This window comes from Lithobates pipiens, unplaced genomic scaffold, assembly GCF_037356315.1.
Source record: "Lithobates pipiens isolate NorthernLeopardFrog02 unplaced genomic scaffold, aLitPip1_a1.2 Scaffold_22, whole genome shotgun sequence".
NCBI classification, from domain to species: domain Eukaryota; kingdom Metazoa; phylum Chordata; class Amphibia; order Anura; family Ranidae; genus Lithobates; species Lithobates pipiens.
This window is the reverse complement of record NW_027507784.1, coordinates 126,756,486-126,776,301: the sequence shown is the minus strand read 5'-3', so window position 1 is coordinate 126,776,301 and position 19,816 is coordinate 126,756,486. Positions and strand designations below refer to the sequence as shown.

At 43.5% G+C, this 19,816-nt stretch overlaps 1 protein-coding gene across 1 annotated transcript in view; it reads left to right on the top strand.

Moving 5' to 3' along the window:
• DRC11 (dynein regulatory complex subunit 11) overlaps positions 1–19,816 on the top strand; it is a 312,672-nt gene that overhangs the window by 185,915 nt on the left and 106,941 nt on the right. Inside the window, exon 7 of the mRNA XM_077448238.1 lies at positions 397–602. Within this exon, the coding sequence (XP_077304364.1) occupies positions 397–602 (206 nt within the window). The remainder of the gene's footprint in view (positions 1–396; positions 603–19,816) is intronic.

Genomic DNA, 19,816 nt, shown 5'->3' with positions numbered 1-19,816 from the left:
CATCTGGCCCAATCCACAGCGAGGGAGCTGACATGTTCCCTCTGCGTTTCTTCCAGGTATCGCGGCTCCGGCGCTGTGAGTGGCCGGAGGCGCGATATCGTCACTGCCGTGCATGCGCGCGGGAGATTTCTTTCTGGCAGGGTCCGGCGTCGGTCGGGCTTCCAGCCGAGAATCCCCTGTGCGCATTGCGAGGGGAATATCTCCTAAACCGTACAGGTTTAAGAGATTTTTTTTTACCTCCAGGTAAGCCTTACTATAGGCTTTCCTGTAGGTAAAAGTCAAAAAAATTGACTATACAACCACTTTAACTGCAAAAGTGCCCTCCTGACATTATAGAAAAACGTTATCTAGAAGTCCACCGCCAATTTCAACCTTCTACTCTTTTTGTATTTATAGGTGCCACCTGCAAATTTCAACACTGTGAGCATGGCGCAGATGATTGCCGGTAAGACAGAAACCCTTCGCACTGAACTGCAGGAGCAGCATGAAGTCGACTTTCAGCATGCCCTGGTCCAGATAAAGGACACTATAAGGGAAACAGAAGGATTGGACATGAAGGAAACCCTTCAGGACCAGATCCGGCAATGGTTTATTGAGTGCAGGTAACAACACTTTCACTGTCAACAAATGTTTAGGTGAAGCATAATATAGATATACAATAAAAATCTGGCAAGTAGAGCTTTGCTGCTGGTTCAGAAGCTACAGATATGTTATAATATACTCATACTGACACAGTAAGATTCACATTAGGGCTTCTAATTCAGTGCTCACATTGTCGGGATGCTGGCCAGGTTTAGCTAGAAGAGGGCAATCAAGTCGTGTAGGTCAGGGATCTGTGCACTGCCATTATTTATAATCACAATGAATTATGGATACAAAAATACTAATATAGGTAGTCTGACGGTTTAACAGCCTTTAACACCCTCTAGATAGTAATTTTTATGTGACGTGTTACCCAACTGTATGCACACTGGCTCGCTTTGGCCAATGCTAGAATGGCCCATAGTGGTTGTCTTGGCTCCTTACCATCTCAGGCTCACACATCATGAAGTCAAATATATTAAAGATCCAAGTAAAAAGTGCATGAACCAGCAAATACTGTAATGTTCAGCCTTCTTCTTTATTTAAAGCATTCTGTGTGATATCTGAATCTAAATGACGTTCCAGTAAAATCTGTATGTCTGTGTTACGGGTCAGAATCAGAAGAGCCATTTGTTAATTCACGCTTAAAAATGTCTGTAATTTCCTTTATCCCATATCTTAACCTCTAGTGTAAATAATTTTTCAGTATTGACCGTGGAAAGTAAGAAGTGATTGAGCTCTCGCTTTGACATCACCAAAGCCCACGGTTCTGATATTTTCTGCTTTCTCCATAAGCACAGGTTAGAAATTGCTTTTCTTAACAGCAGTTGGTAAGGAAAACATCTCTGACCAGTGTGAAGATAGTCTGTTCACCTAGAACATACTACATTATGGTATTGGCTCACTTGAAGTTAAACCGTAAATAATGATGAGGATGAATTAAGCTCTCATCAGCTGAGACAAGCAAATGATTTAGCAGGATCATAAAAGCTGCAAGTCAAACATTCTGTATAGAAGGGAATATACTAACTTATTTAAAGGAGATCACAGGCTGCTGTAACTTCAAAGCCTCGCAATGCAGAGATGCTCATTACCACTCTACTGCATTCCTGGATATACACATACTTTTTGATCTGAGCAAAAAGTAGACTCACCAAAATGAAAATGTTACAACAATCAGGAACGGGAGCTGCTGGTGTAATAAACTTCATCACAGGGACTTTTATATTTAAAACAGAAATACCAAGTGTTACACAAACTGAAAAGGCACATGGCTTGGTGTACCTTCAACTTACTTTGCACGAGTTTGCGTGTAGCCAACTGCTTTAATTAAGAGTTTTCAGTGGTTGTTTTTACTTTTTGACACTTTTCTTGGTGAATGGGTAGGAGTACACTGTACCCCATACTCATACTCATTCACATAGGGTGGGGGGCCGGGATCTGGGGGCCCCCTTGTCAAAGCCTGCACCCTGCTTTTGGCCAATCAAGGCTTTCACAGCAGAGCATGCTGTGATTGGCCAAAGCATGCAGGTCAGGTGCATGCTTTGGCCAATCATCAGACATCAATGCACTGCAATCTCCCAGTACATTATGGGGCGTTCCGTAGCGCTCGAATTTGCAAATGCCCCCTAAAGTTTGGTATTCACCGAATGGGCAAACACCCAATGTTCAAGTTGAACTCACATTCGACTCGAACATTGGGCTCATCCCTAGTGGAATGTATGCTCCTTGCTAAAGAACATTATTTTTTATCAAATTGTTATGGGTAAAGTTCCGCTTTAATAAACTTTAATTTGACTAAAACAGAAATACAAATACTGTGAACATACAATTTTCTACTTGGATTTTTACCAGGCAGTGTATGTAAAGTAATACACGCTTAAACCCTTCACCACGACTGTACACAAATATGTGGCCCCATTGGACTGGGCTTTTTTCCGTGGGGCTGCATATTTGCGTATCTTACTCTGCGCTGGGAGCGTACTGCACGACACACTCCCAACACAGAGACCAGGGTCTCACCGAGAGCCCTGGGCACCATTCTAATGATCATAACCTGTAAACGTCCAATTCCGAGTTTTCTCTGTCTCTGTGAACGGGGTCGATACATTGTATCTTCTTCTGTCCTTGCAGAGATAGAAAAAAAAGTGTGTGTAGAAAAAAAAATATATATATATTACCTGCTTGCCGCCCGCACACTGTCAAATGACGGCGGGTGGTGCAGCTCTTGTTCTGGGCCGCCGTCATATGGCGGAGGCACGAAACACGGCGATTGTGGCCACGCTGTATTTCTAGGACACGGCGCTACCCTGATCTGTGTAAAGAGCCGCGTCCACGGCTCTTTAACCATGTGATCGGCTGTGTCCAATCACAGCAGGTCGCATGTAAACACAGAGATGCCGCTAATCGGCTCTCCTCGTCTCACACTGACAGAGTGTGAGGAGAGGAGAGGAGAGCAGATCAGCGGCATCTCTTCACAAGGGGACAGCTAGGAAAGTAATCAGGGCACTGATCATCAGTGCCCTGATTACAATATAGAAATAAAGTGTAAAAATACAGTGCCCACCAATGCCAGCATACAGTGCCCACCAATGCCAGTGATCAGTGCCCACCAGTTGCACTAATCAGTGCCCACACTGCCCACAAGTGCCACAAATCAGTGCCCATTAGCCATGCCAGTAAGTGCTGGCAATCAGTGCCGCCTATCAGTGCTGCCTATTGCTGCTATCCATCAATGTCCATCAGTGTCGCCCATCAGTGCCACCCATCAATGCCCATCTGTACTGCCTACCCGTGCCCATCAGTGCCGTCTATCAGTCCCCACCAATGTTGCCTATTAGTGCCCATCAGTGCCACCTAACAGTGCCCATTGGTGCTGCCTATCAGTGCTCATCAGTGCCTCCTCATCAGTGCCCATAATTGCCCCCTCATCAATGCCCACCAGTTCAGCCTATCAGTGCCCATCAGTGCTGCCTCATCAGCACACATCAGTGAAGGCAAAAAATTACTTAGTTACAAAATTTACTGACAGAAAAAAGTAACAAAAAAAATTATTAACCACTTCGCGCCGGTAGGACATCCAGGGACGGCCTCGGCTTTCTGTGGTTATATCGGAATGATGCCTGAGGCCACAGACATCATTCAGATATCGGCATTTTCAGCCAGCGATTCCCTGCACCATAAGAACGTACATAGCGGCTGTCCCCCCCTCCCGTCGCCCTCCAGTGCTTCTACCGACTCACCGCTTCCATCGGTGAGTCGGTCACAGGATCCGCCGGCCCCCGGATGATACCATAGAGATTTCCGGTGGACCAGATGGTCCCCGGAGTCTCTATGATCGTTCGGAGGCCGGGCGCAATGTTATGACGTCACGCCCGGCCTCTGCATTCAAAATAACGGCGCCGATTTGGCTGGGAAGCCGTGATCGGTTTTTTAAATTTTTTTATTTTAGGCTTCCCAGCCTAGAGGTGAGATATGGGGTCTTATTGACCCCATATCTCACTGTAAATAGGTCCGATCGTGCCATATTCCTATTACAAGGGATGCTTACATTCCTTGTAAAAGGAATAAAAGTAATATATATATATTTTTTTTAAGTGTCAAACTAAAAGAAATAAAAGTAAAATTAACAATAAAAAAAAAAAAAATTAAAGCGCCCCTGTCCCCGTGAGCTCGTACGCAGAAGCGAACACATACATAAGTCCCGCCCACATATGAAAACGGTGTGCAAACCACACATGTGAGGTATCGCCGCGAACGTTAGAGCGAGAGCAATAATTCTAGCACTAGACCTCCTCTGTAATGCAAAACATGTAACCAGTAAAAAAATTTAAAGTGTCGCCTATGAGGATTTTTAAATACCAAAGTTTGGCGCCATTCCACGAGCGCGTGCAATTTTAAAGTGTGATATGTTGGGTATCTATTTACTCAGCGTATCTTCATCTATCACATTATGCAAAAAAATTGAGCTAACTTTACTGTTTTGTTTTGTTTTTAAGCATGAAACTGTTTTTATTTTCTGAAAAAAACGCGTTCGAAAAATTGCTGCACAGATACCGTGCGAGGTAAAAAGTTGCAACAACTGCCATTGTATTCTCTAGGGTCTTTGCTAAAAAAACATATATATATAGTGTTTGGGGATTCTATGTAATTTTCTAGCAATAAAATGATGAATTTTACATGTAGGAGAGAAATGTCAGAATTGGCCTGGATGTGAAGTGGTTAAACTATTATATGATCTATTCTAAACAAATATAAAGTTGCAATGTGGGGTTGAGCTCGATGCCTTTCATAAACTTCCAGAAGTGCTGGAGAGAATATATAGTACAGTATATATCAAGTGAACCGTCTTATAAGCCTAGTAGTAAAAGCCTAGTGGTAAAACCAAAGCATTCATTCTTTGAACATCAAGGAAAAGCGCACATGGCAGTGGCAGGGGCAGTATGACCAACAATGCCCTGGATTCAGGTAAAAAGGATATTCCTCCACAATATAGGCTCCATCATCCAAAGGACGAAGGTAGTAGGGATCAGTCATAGTAAGTAGCCCAACTATATATCCTATTGATGCAAATCATACACCCAATGTGGTCCATTACGGTATTCAACACCTGGGACTAAGGCCAGCCATACAGCAGGAACCGGTCCGAGATTCAAACCTATAATGGGCTGAATGCACCAAGTTGATCGATCAATCAACTTGAGAACAACCAGCCTGCCAGATTTGTTTGCGATTATCACAAGCGGCTGCTATAGCCACTAGCGATAATCACTGTCTTCTGGCAGGGACGGCTTCCCCCGGCCCTCTGCCAGAAGAAGACAATAGCTCGACAGGAGGGATTCCCCTGTCAACACTGTCTCTGTTGATGGGGGAATCATGCACATTTCTTTGGTTGCAAGGAAAGAAATCTGCCTTTCCACACAATTGGAAATTCCACCAGTAAAAGTCCGATGTGAGCTTTTGGTCGGAAATTCCAACCGTGTGTATACTCCATCGGACTATTGCTGGCGGAATTGCCGCCAGCAAAAGATTGAGAGCAGGTTCTCAATTTTTTCGGTCAGAAAAAGTTAAGATCGGAAATTCCGAACGTCTGTACCAATTCCGACACGCAAAATTCCTACGCATGCTCAGAAACAATTAGACACATGCTCGGAAGCATTCAACTTCATTTTCTCGGCTCGTCATGGTGTTGTACGTAACCGCGTTCTTGGCGATCGAAAGTTCCGAAAAATTTTGTGTGACCATGTGTATGCAAGCCAAGCTTGAGCGGAATTCCGTCAGAAAAACCATCCAAGATTTTTTCGATGGAAATTACATTTGTGTGTACGGGGCATTACTCAACAAGTTACAATACACATTTGTTTCGGCCTCCTGGACTGGTGTCGCGCTTTCTTGATGACTTTGCTGCCTGGCTACCCTACTTTCTCTCCTCTGAAATACACACGATCATTCTTGGTGACTTTAACATTCCTGTCAACGTTAACAACCCAACTACAGCTAAACTTCTCGACTTAACCTCATCTTTTAACCTAACCCAATGGACACATACTTCCACTCACTCCAATGGTAATACCCTTGACCTTGTATTCTCCCATCTCTGCAACCCTGGCAACCTCACAAACACCCCCTTTCCTCTCTCTGATCACAACCTCATTAGTTTCACTGTATCCTTGCCTCCAACCACCCATCCTTCCAAGCAGCAAACAATTACTTGTAGGAACCTTCGCCACCTTAAGCCTTCTCTTCTCTATTCTGCTACTGACCACCTATATGAAATAATCTCTCCCCTGTCCTGTCCTGACCTTGCCATCTCTGTCTACAACAGTTCACTCTCATCATCACGCAGAATCAGGCCCCGACCGTTACAACCCTGGCAAACTGACAACGCTAGAAATCTCAAGAGACATTGCCGTGCTCTTGAACGGCTGTGGCGTAAAACCAAATGCCTCCAAGACTTCGCCATATATAAATCTGCCCTTCTAAAATACAATTCCTGCCTCCATGCTGCCAAACAAGCCTACTTTGTTTCTCTTATTAATACTTTGTCATCCAGTCCCTGTCGGCTCTTCTTAACCTTTAACTCTGGGGGCGTGGCTTGGCGCATGGAGGAGTCGGCAGCTTGAGACCTCAGCTCCCGCTCCACATCACGGAACGGCGCACAGCCATCCATCACCTCACAGCCTTTCCCCATGAGCAGGAGAGGGACCGGAGACACCCCCCGAGCCTCGGGGGACCTCAAATCCAAAGAAATCGGCAGCTATTTTGCCACGAAAGGTCCCGCAGGCCGGACCACGCCGGCTTCCAAGATGGCGGCGACCCACGCGGCGGCAGCACAGGCGGCCCTCACTGCCTCTCAAGTACCCGCACAGCTTCCTACACCCTCCCCTCCCTCACCGCAATCCCCCGGATCAGAGAACCGGAGCCCTCACAGCCCTCCATGTCCCGGGAGCCCTCCGCCCCAGCCATACACTCAGCCTGGGACATGGGACATGGAGAGTTACATCAAGGCCCTCCCCACTAAAGGGGACATTGAGGCCTACATCAACAGGCTCGAGCGCTCCTACAAGCGTGAAATCACTGACCTACGCCATGATATAGGACAGCGCTTTGATGATATTGAAGCTACTGTGGAGGAGTCTGTGACCAGAATTATTGAACATGATCACATCCTTCAAGAACACACTAACCAGATCCAACAATTGTTTTACAGTCTCGACGACCAGGAGAACAGAAGTCGTCGCAATAATATTTGCATCCGAGGGGTACCTGAATCTGTTGAAAACAAAGACCTTGTTAAAGCAGCCACCACAATGTTTAATCGGCTACTGAACAAGCCTAAGGAAGAGCACCTAGAAATTGACAGAATTCACAGGTCCCTGGGCCCCCGCAACCCCAACCCTGCTTACCCCAGAGACATTATATGCCGCATTCACTTCTTTCATATCAAGTCTGAAATCATGCAGGCCGCCCGGAATCAGGAATACATCCTTTTCAATGGCTCCCCCATCATGCTTTTGACAGACCTCTCCCGGCAGACACTTCTTATGCGGAAAGCCCTGAAGCCGCTCACGGACGCACTCCGCTCCAATCAAATTAAATACAGATGGGGCTTCCCTTTCCACTTGTTTGCATCTCATGAAGGTAGATACTCCATACTCCTACTACTTGACCTCTCTGCTGCCTTTGATACTGTTGACCACCCGCTCCTCCTCAATAAACTGCATTCCCTTGGCCTCCGAGATTCTGCTCTTTCCTGGTTCTCTGCCTATCTATCACAGCGCTCTCTTCAGTGTCACGTACAACTGTCTCCTCCTCTCCATTGCCTCTTTCTGTGGGGGTCCCCCAAGGCTCTGTTCTTGGACCCCTTCTCTTCTCTATTTACACCTCCTCCCTTGGTCACTTGATAACCACCCACGGCTTCCAATACCACTTATACACCAATGACACCCAAATATATCTGTCTACTCCTCACCTCACTCCTTCAGTCTCCTCTCACATTACTAACCTTCTAACTGACATATCAGCATGGATGTCACACAACTTCCTTAAACTAAACCTCTCTAAAACTGAGCTATTAATATTCCCCCCTGCACATGCCCCCCTCCATGACTTTTCCATCAAAGTCAACAATGCAACCATCAGGCCCTCCCCTCACGCCAGGGTACTAGGTGCAATCCTAGACTCTGACTTGTCATTTCAGCCCCAAGTCCAATCATTGTCAAAAGTTTGTAGATTTCACCTCCATAACATCTCTAAAATTCGCCCCTTTTTAACAAATAAAACCACCAAGCTCCTCATTCACTCCCTTGTTATCTCTCGCCTTGATTATTGCAACTCCCTTCTCATTGGCCTGCTCTCCTCTTCAGTCTATCATGAATGCTGCTGCCAGACTTATCCACCTTACCAACCGCTCAGTGTCTGCCAACCCTCTCTTCCAATTCCTACACTGGCTCCCAATCACCCAGCGAATTAAATTAAAAATACTAACCACAACATACAAAGTCATTCACAACTCTGGCCTGAGCTACATCACCAATCTTGTCTCCAAATATCACCCAAATCGTCATCTCTGTTCTTCTCAAGACCTCCTACTCTCAAGCTCTCTCATCTCCTCCTCCCATGCTTGTCTCCAGGATTTCTCCAGAGCCTCTCCAATCCTCTGGAACTCGCTACCTCCACTGGTCCGGCTATCCCCTACTCTTGCTACCTTCAGGTAATCCCTGAAAACTCATCTATTCAGGGAAGCCTATCACATCTCAAACTAATCTCCTACCACTTCCATCAGCTCATTCCCGACAGCTATAACATTTTGTACCACCTACCCCACCCTATTAGATTGTAAACTTCTGAGCAGGGCCCTCTTAATCCTCTTGTATTGTATTGTAACTGTATTGTCTCCTTTTTATATTGTAAAGCGCTGCGTAAATTGCTGGCGCTATATAAATCCTGAATAATAATAATAATAATAATGTTTCATATGGACCACTCCAGTGACAGTTTGTCTTTACTAGAGTAGCTGAGTATGTAATTCAGGCTGGGTACGGGGGTATAGCAATATGTGTGCATCCTCCTTGGAAGATTAAAGTCAAAAACTTTTTGCAGTGTTACCACTGTATTTTATGTGTGCTGATAAAGAGTAAATAGATGTTATTACTATGTGTGACAGCAGGAGCCTTGGGCAGAATATGAGGTCTTTGCTAGCAGTGATCCAAGAAGAAGTTCCTGGTTTGAAATGAGGAGGGGTTCTTGCCTGCAGAATGTGGGGTTGCAATACCTGGCTGTCAATGAGGAGTTCTGCATTTTTAATTGAAAGGGGGGAGGGTATCTGACTCTGAATGAGGACTGCTGACTATGCAAAATGAAGGCTAAAGCCCCACACACACTATCAGTTTTTATGCTGAGTTTTTCCTTCAGATTTACCAAAACCATATCATATGAGGTCAAACCTTAGGAGTTTAAATCTGTATGCAGTCATGCAGGCCCTTGTACCACATGGTTTTGGTAAACCTGAAGGAAAAAATCAGCAGGAAATCTGATAATGTGTATGGGGCATAATACCTTGCTGTGAGTGTTAGGTGCTATCTGAGAGATAAGGAATGATGGGTACTATCTGACAGATGAGGAATGATTGGTGCTGTCTAAAAGATGAGAGGGTGACTGGCCCACATTTGGCAATGCCCATATTTTACAAAACCAGGCATAGGACACCACCATTATTCCTTATAGAGCTCTGGGGTGTCCCTCGTAAATTATAACCCTATCGCCACCACAAGCACTGACTAATGGATGCGCATGTTTGGGTGAATAGAACCTTGTCTGAAGCTTCAAAAGCATCTTATATATTTCTGAAATAGACAGTTTTAAAATAATTTGGAAATGGTAGTTGTTGAAGTTATCAATTGACCTTATAGTCTTATCTCTTTTAACTAGTAATTAATAATATTAGTAACTAGCAGTGTTAGCAAACATACTTATTCAGAGAATGCCTTTTTTTTCTCACATTTTTTTAAGTGAATTATAAATGAGTAACTTTACATTTTACTTGTATGTGTATGAAAGAGCTTTACTGAGTAGCAGAGCTAATTTTGTCCCTAAAGCCCCATACACACTATCAGATTTTCTGCTGATTTTTGTCTTCAGATTTACCAAAACCATGTAGTGCAAGGGCCTGCCTGATTGCATACAAATTGAAACTCCTAAGGTGTGACCTCATATTATATGGTTTTGGTAAATCTGAAGACAAAAATCAGCAGAAAATTTGATAGTGTGCATGGGGCTTTACGCAAATGCTTCCTTTGGATCCCATGATGTGTATTTGGCTCCTAAAATTTAATATAACATCCATGCTGTGTATAATTTCATAGCTAGTATTTTGTGGTTTTGTGTAATCAAACATGTATTATGAAAATCTATATCCGAATGTTGTCCAAGAAAATCACATTGGTCTGTAAACAAAAAAAAGTACTACAGCTATTACAGTATAGATAACACATATTGTAAACATTTGGAATAACAGAAGGAAATGTGGAGTGTATGCTGGAAATCCAGTCTATATGTGCTGTATGTTATAAATGATCTGCATGGGTTCTGCCTGATTTCATGCATCTTATAAGCACATGCTAGTTTAAAAGTTCACATCTGTTACTGACTTCCATATGTTTCAGCAAAGAAGTTAACATTTTGTAGTGGTTGGGTGGAGGCTTCAGGAAAACATGTTCCTATTTTTCACTAATCAAAGTTTGGCATGTATTGCTTGGACATGCTATTCTGATTTCCAGATCCCAGTCCAAAGGTCTTGTAGGAAGCTCTTAAAGTGTATCTCAGGCCAAAACTTTGTGTTTTTGCTTTGGATAACGTAGAGAATTATTAGTTCTTGCAGGTTTTGTGTTGCTGTCTGTGTCTCCTGAGAACATTTTCCTTCACTTTCTGTTCCATTGACACAAAATTAAGTAAGGGGAAAGCTCTTCAAGGTGAAGGAACACACCCTTTTAGATGGTTGTTACCATAACAGATGTTCCTACATAAAAATATCTAAATATTTGTACCCAAAGGGAGGGCAAGGGTAAAAAAAGGGATCTCTACCCCAGGTCATAAAATGACCTTTCTAAGACCACACTCTTGTATTTCCAACTCGGAATGTCCCACAATAAAAAAAGCTATACATAATAAGAAAAGAGCTTTGAAAAAATATGAAAAGTGAAAAAAGAGGTGATCAGTGCAGGCAGTTACAGATCTCCATGTATAGATTTCAATAAAGCAGCTGAAAGTCGGGGGGGGGGGGGGGGGGTGGGGCTTTGGAGGAGAAGGGGCTGTTAGCTGTTTTATTGAACTCTACAGAGGGAGATTGGTATTGTAACTGCCCGCACCACCGCACAGATCACCCCTGACTGTCCACTGTGTCCTCCTCCAGTCCCCCACCGTGTCCTCCTTTATTCCCCCTCCGTGTCTCTGTGTGCTCTTCTGGTCCTCCTCCGTATGTTCTTCCAGTCCCCCTCCTTGCTCCTTTATTCCCCCTCCGTGTCCTCCATCCCCATCTGCTTGCTCCATCCCCATCCATGTGCTCCTCCATCCTCCATGTCCTCCGTTTCCACCCGTGTACTCTTCCATGCTCCTCTGTCCCCCTCAATGGTCCTCCATCCCTATCCGTGTGCTACTCCTTGCTCCTACACCCCCTGCCCCCGCGCTCCACCGGTTCCCCCCTGTCAACTGTCAGGATGGAGAGGGGAGGAAGGAGCCGCTAAATATGTTATTTACTGGCTCTTTTCTTTTCTGAATGAACAGAGTCAGTGATCACTGACTGTCCATTCATAACTGTGTTTCCGATGCTTCAGTTTATGAATGGAGAGGAGTTCATTCATCTGCAGTGCAGCAGAGGCTACAGAGAAAGGGACTGCGGAATCTGTGTCCTCAGTCCCTTTCCGTGTCTCAAAGGAGAGATATCAGGAATCTGTTTAGACCCCTGATATCACACCAACACCGCCCCCTCCCCTTCCCCCACCCAACAGGGCTGATAAAAAAAAACCTCCATAAAAAAAGAAAATTGTAATAAATATTTAAGTTCAAATCTAAAAAATAAAGAAAACAATAACACCATCCACTCCCCCCCCCCCCCCCCAAAGAAAGTATTGTAAAAAAAATATAAATTGTAAAAAATAATAAAATAAAAAGAGAACTACTGACACAGTTCTCGCATCATCAGTACCCATCAGTGCCTCATATTATTGCCACTGTAACATGACATTAAATAAAAAGTATTGGTAATCGGTATCTGCGAGTACTTGAAAAAAAGTTTAGGTACTTGTCTTAAAAAAAGTGGTATCGGTGCAACCCTAGTAAAAATGTCAGGTCTGAGCATGTAGGCCTTTTACAAAATAATCTGGAGTGGGTGACTGGGGACAAAGAGAAGGAATATTTATTAAATACCTTCTTCAGCTCTGTTTATACAAAGGAGCATGGGGGACCTCATGTCTACAATGGGGATAGCAGTGACACAGCCCCAAATTAACCAAAATGGCTAAAAATTGATATGATCCAGAAATATTTAGACTAGGGCTGTGGAAATTAAAGATTAATTCCTCGATTAATCGATTCATTTTTTTGATCGATCAAAATTATTCGGATCGGTATTCGCCTCTCTGCCGGCTTCTGGGTCTTCAGGGAGTTCCGTCGGAGATCTGGTGATGTCACGGACATAGATGTCACTGGACTCCTTCGCCCTTCTCCAAGTGCCTCCGTCTGCTAACGAAGGGAAGGGGGAAGGAGTCCTGTGACGTCGAAGTTCTGATTGAACGTAACGTGTACGGGGGAGAAGCTACGCATGGCGTCGCCCGCTGCTGCTCTATGGAACTAACGCGATTGTCGGCTTTACATGCTGTATTTTTATCATCTTTATGTGAGTAGTTTGTGTTTGAACACAAAAATTAAATCCTAATTAATACTTAAGCGGTGAGCACTTAGCTCTTTCTACCCATGACCTGGCATCCTTGCTGAGATCTAAGTAGACATGAGAGAAGTTTATGGTCTGTGTTAACCCTTTTGATACCCGCTTCCATGACCACCTGTTTGCACAGGGGTCCATGCCATAAGATGAGAGTGATTAGTTAGACCGGAGGTGGAGGGATTGTCACGCTACTGTGGAAAAAAAAATTACTTACGTCAGTGCTACAGTTTGAATTTAAAACTTATTTGTGTGAACTGTGAAGTTAAGTCATGGATTGTGGAAACGAACTAGTGTCAGGTGATTGTATATAGTGTATACCACATTTTCCACTGACTAATGCAGAGTTGAAATGCAAGGAGATCAGCTAAAAGTAGTTGGATCTGTATGTGCATGATAATTCATCAAAACTAGTCAATTAATCAATTAAAAAAAACATTGATTAATCGAACACGAAAATTTTAATCAGTAACAGCCCTAATTTAGACAGAATAAAGGGGAATAAAGGAGTTCTTGCTGGCAAAAAGTATTCTAAGTAACAGACAGCATGGATTCATGAAAGACAGAAGTTGTTAAACAAATCTGATTTCTTTTTATGAGGAGATGAGTAAAGCCTTGGACAGAGGGGTGTCTGTGGATGTGGTATATTTAGATTTTGCCAAAGCATTTGACACAGTTCCCCACACATGGCTAAAAGACCAATTCAGGGAGTAGTGGTTAATGATTCATAGTCTGAATGGTCTAAGGTTATCAGTGGTGTACCCCAAGGCTCAGTGTTGGGACTCTTACTTTTTAAAATCTTTATAAATGATATAGGGTCTGGGACTAAAGGTACTATTTTGGTAATTGCAGATGACACTAAGCTATGCAGTGCAATAACGTCCTTACAGTCTCCAACTTGCAAGCTGACCTCAATGCACAATGCTCAATGCAGTTTCATTGACCAACAGTGTGTAAAATGAGGTTTAATGTTGATAAATGTAAAGTTATGCACTTGGGGACTAAGAATATGCATGCATAATACATACTAGGAGGATAACAGCTGGGGGAGTCAACAGTGGAGAAGGATCTTGGTGTTTTGGTAGATCATAAGCTTAAAAATAACATGCAATGCCAAGCTGCAGTTTGCAAAGCAAGAAAAATCCTTTCTTGTATTAGGAGAGGCATGGACTGCAGAGAGAGAGATATAATTTTGCCCCTGTACAAGTCTTTAGTAAGACCTCATCTGGAATATGCAGTTCAGTTTTGGGCGCTAGTTCCCAAAAAGGATATCGGGGAACTGGAGAAAGTACAGAGAAGGGCATCCAAACTAATAAGAGGTATGGAGGAACTCAGTTATGAGTAAAAAATAGAGGAACTGAATTAATTTTTTCTTGATAAGAGGAGATTAAAGGGGATTGCCGCCCACCCCTTTAAAAATTAAAAGTCAGCAGCTACACATAGCTGCCGACTTTTAACATTAGGACACTTACCTGTCCTGGAGTCCAGCGATGTCGGCACCACTGCCGCCATTTCCCTTGCTGGAGCAAATTGGATCACTGTGTTTTTTTTTGTGGTCCTCCGAATCAACTGTGGGTATAGGATTGTATATATATATATATATATATATATATATATATATATATAGGATTGTATGTATGTGTGTGTGTGTGTATATATATATATATATATGAGGTTTAATGTTGATAAATGTAAAGTTATGCACTTGGGGACTAAGAAAATGCATGCATAATACATACTAGGAGGATAACAACTGGGGGAGTCAACAGTGGAATGACCCATCCAAAGCCGAGATTTTAATCCGACTGAAAATATGTGGGGTGATGTGAAGATGGCTGTGCAGAGGAGATGCCCTCACAATCTGACAGATTTGGAATGTTTTTGCAAAGAAGAGTGGGCAAATATTCTCAATTCAAGATCTGCCATGCTGATAGACTCATACCCCAAAAGACTGAGTGCTCTAATAAAATCAAAAGGTGCTTCAAAAAAGTGTGCACACTTATGCAACCATATTATTATTTTTTTTATTTTTACTTCCCTCCACCTAAAAGATTTCAGTTTGTTGTTCAACTGAGTTGTACAGTTTACAGGTCACATTGAGAGCCTGTCAGACTTCAGGTTGCCCCAAGTCGCCCCAAGTTGCGCTGTTGAGATAATCAATGTTAGTTAATGGAGCCGTTCGAGGGGGAACTCCACGCCAAATTTTTAATAAAAAACCGGCATAGGTTCCCCCTCCAGGAGCATACCAGGCCCTTAGGTCTGGTATGGATTTTAAGGGGAACCTCCCTACGCTGAGAAAACGGCATGGGGGTCCCTCCAAAATCCATACCAGACCCTTATCCGAGCACGTAGCCTGGCCGGTCAGGCCGCATGCCCTCAACATGGGGCGCCCCCCCCCACCCCAAAGCACCTTGTCCCCATGTTGATGAGGACAAGGGCCTCTTCCCGACATCTCTGGCCTTTGGTTGTTGGGGTCTGCAGGCGGGGGGCTTATCGGAATCTGGGAGCCCCCTTTAATAAGGGGACCCCCAAATCCTGGCCCCCCCACCCTATGTGAATGAGTATGGGGTACATCATACCCCTACCCATTCACCTGGGGAAAAAAGTGTCAATAAAAAAAAACACAACACAAGTTTTTAAATTAATTTATTAATCAGCTCCCGGGGTCTTCTTCTGACTTCGGGGATCTTCTTCCAACTTCTCCGCTCTGTTCAGCCTCTTCTCCCGGTGTCCAGCCTCTTCTCCCACTCTCCGGTGTCGTCTCCTGCTCTCCGGTTCTTCTCCCGGCTCCTCCACTATCTTCTTCCGGCTCTTTTACTAGCGGAGGAGCCAGGTCTCCTCCATCCTTCTTCCCTCTTCTCTCTTCTTTCTTCTTCTGATGTTGACACGACGCTCTCTTCCACTGTAATGGCTTGTGCGAGGTGCGCGGCAACTTATATAGGTATGGGGCGTGGTCACCGGGTGATGTCACGCGGTGAACCCACCCATTATGACGTCACAGTCCCAGCATGCCCTGGGACTTGACGTCATAAGGGGCGGGGTCACCGTGTTACATCACCCAGTGACCACGCCCCATACCTATATAAGTCGCCGCGCACGTCGCACAAGCCATTACAGCGGAAGATGGCATTGTGTCAACATCGGAAGAAGAAAGAAGAGAGAAGAGGGAATAAGGACGGAGGAGACTTGCTCCTCCGCTAGTAAAAGAGCTGGAAGAAGATAGCGGAGGAGTCGGCAGAAGAACTGGTGAGCGGGAGACGACGCCGGAGAGTAGAAGAAGAGGCTGAACAGAGCAGAGAAGTCGGAAGAAGACCCCCGGAGCTGATTAATAAATTACTTTAAAAACCTGTGTTGTGTTTTTTTTTAATTTACATTTTTTTTCCCCAGGTGAATGGGTAGGGGTATGTTGTACCCCATACTCATTTACATAGGGTGGGGGGCCGGGATCTGGGGGCCCCCTTATTAAAGGGGGCTCTTGGATTCTGATAAGCCCCCTGGCTGCAGACTCCGATAACCAACGGCCAGGGTTGTTGGGAAAAGGCCCTTGTCCTTATCAACATGGGGGGACAAGGTGCTTTCGGGTGGGGGGGCCGCAGTCGTGTCCAAGTTGCCTCCAAAAATCGTGCTGGAAGTCGCGTTGCCCCTGTGTGAACCGGCTCTAAAGGTCTAAAAATTTGCTCATAAAAAGTGCTCATAAGTTTCCATACCCTGGCACAATTTGTGATTTCTTAGCCATTTTTCAGAGTGTGAATGATAACACAAAAACTTTTCTTTCACTCATGGTTAGGGTTTGGCTGAAGCCATTTATTATCAATCAGCTGTGTTTACTCTTTTTAAATCATCACGGTGGAAAGGACGTCGGGGGATGAGCGCGGGACTTTCGAGGGGTGAGGGGTTGACTCCTCTCCAAATGTAGTGTTTATGGTTGTGGCCAAAAAGCTCAATTTTGATCTCATTACTCCAAATGACTTTGTACCAGAAGGTTTGAGGCTTGTCTCTGTGCTGTTTGGCAAAGTGTAAGCGGGATACTTTGTGGCATTTGCGAGTAATGGCTTTCTTCTGGCGACTCGACCATGCAGCTCATGTTTCTTCAAGTGCATGCTTATTGTGCATCTTGAAACAGCCACACCACATGTTTTCAGACAGTCCTGTATTTCACCTGAAGTTATTTGTGTGTTTTTCTTTACATCCCAAGCAAATTTCCTGGCAGTTGTGGCTGAAATTCTAGTTGGTCTACCTGACCGTGGTTTGGTTTCAACAGAACCCCTCATTTTGCACTTCTTGATTAGAATTTGAACACTGCTGATTGCCATTCTCAGCTCCTTGGATATTTTTTATATCCCTTTCACATTTTATACAGTTCAACTACCTTTTCCCGCAGATCCTTTGACAATTCTTTTGCTTTCCCCATGACTTAGATTCCAGAATCAGTGCAGCACTTTATGAAAGATGTAAGGGTCTGTCAGGAGTCCAGAAACTCATTCACCTTTCATACACACACTAATTGCAAGCAAACAGATCACAGGTGAGGATGGTTACCTTTAAAGGGATTGTAAAGTGAATTTTTTAAAAAAAAATAACAAACATGTTATACTTACCTCCACTGTGCAGCTCGTTTTGCACAGAGTGGCCCCGAACCTGCTCTTCTGGGGTCCCTCGGCGGCTGTCTCTGCTTCTTCCTGCAGGTACTTCTCATGCTCATGCAAGCTCCCTCACATGGTGAGAAGCATCTGCGGGCACGCTCCCGTGATACAGCCGGCGGCAATAGCCGCTCGCTGTATCACACGGCCTAGAATGCATTAAGGTGAAAAAACATTTACCTTTCCAACCCGTTTAATAGCCATCCAAACCCCATTGTGTCAACTTGTGTGCATGTTATCAGGCCAAAATCACCAGGGTATGTAAACTTTTGATCAGGGTCATTTGAGTAGTTTCTGTTGCCATTATGATTTAAAATGAGTAAAAACTGTTGATTGATAATAAATGGCTTCAGTCAAACATTAACCACGAGTGAAAGAAAGGTTTTGTGTTATCATTCATATTCTCTGTAAAATTGCCAAAAAATCATAAAATCTGTCAGGGTATGTAAACTATTGAGCACAACTATATCATCTGTGTTAATAGGTCCTTATTAGTGGAACATATGATGGCCTATCAGCCATAATTAGTGACTGCATGTCTTATGGTACTATCTGTCTACCCTGTCCTATTTTACTTCGTTTTCAGCTTACATTCATACCTCCAGTGTGCTTTATTTGTATCTAGGGCAACCATGCTAGTACCCTTCTGAACTTTGTTTTAGAACTGATACTGCTTGCAAAATGTGTTTCCCTGCTCAGATTTTACATTCTTTTTTTTAGGACCTGGAGGCATTTGAATCCCTGTAGACCTAGGGTCATCTGAGTTTTACAGAATAAAAGCACTCAGTTGCATAGTTACATAGTTAGTCAGGTTGAAAAAAGACACAAGTCCATCTATTTCAACCATTAAAAAAATCTAATAAAATAAAAAATATCATACAATACCATACACCCAATCCTATACCCACAGTTGATCCAGAGGAAGGCAAAAAACAACAGAAAAGCAGGATCCAATTTGCTACAGCAGGGGAAAACATTCCTTCCTGATCCCAGAGAGGCAATCTGATTTTCTCTGGATCAACTTTACCTATAAATTTTAGTACCCAGTTAAAGTAATAGTTAGGTTGAAAAAAGACACAAAGACACACTTTAATTTGAAATGTTAATATTGAACTTATCTCTCCCTCCCAGTTGACCTAGGACTTCGTATATTTATCATGTAGAAATCATTCCATTCACTACCTGGGTCCAAGACACTTTTTACCAGCTTCTTCACTATAGTGCCATTAGAATAATGTGCATGCACTAAGCTAAAACTTAGCTCTGGAACACTGGGCCGGAAAGCACTCCACGGGCATCAGTCAGAGCTAGTACTGAATACGATTTCTGCAGGACACAGGTACAGTGATATTGTGACAATTTTACTGCTGATGACGGGCAGGGGATAACAATATTGTTTTTTTCCAATTTAAAGGGCTGTTTCTTGAAGTGAAAGTGGGAAACTTTGGGCTAAGACTGCTAATAAAGCAGTTGTAAAATCTGAGCTTGTCATGAGTATCTTAAAAAACACAACAAGAGTAATGGAAAATGTGCTAATATAGGTAGAAACAAAAAAAACACTCAAGGCTAGCAGGTATAGATCCAGGACTAATGGCAACAAAAATGTCACCTCTAAAGTCCCAAATAGGTCAGAACTGAACTTACCAAATCACACTAATGACTGTAATATCAATCTTAGATAAAATGTCCCAATAAAGGAAACCTGTACTTTGAGAAATATGTACACTACTTCTCCTACTGAAAATGCTAGTTGATTAATTTACTGACTTTAGTACTTTCTAAGTCAATGACTTCATATAGACCCAAAAAATATAAACCCATAAATAGGCAACAGGCTTTTTTAGATGTAGGTCAACAATGGCAGCCTATATATTTCTCTCAGTAAATGTTTCCTTTCATTTGTGCAGAATAGGCAATCTGTAGAATATGGTGAGGAGGTTCTAGTGTGCCAAAAAATGGCAGGAGTGTGCTGTTTGTCAATACTTTTGGTTGGTCACATTCTCAGCTACTGTATATCACCCCAAAATCTGGCTATTTTAAGTACATGTGAAAACACCTGTGGCTCTCACAGATTACACTGTCAAGAAGTCGTAGTGCATAGTTCACAAATGTGCAATAGTACATTGAAATATATATGTACAAATGGCCCACCCTGTCT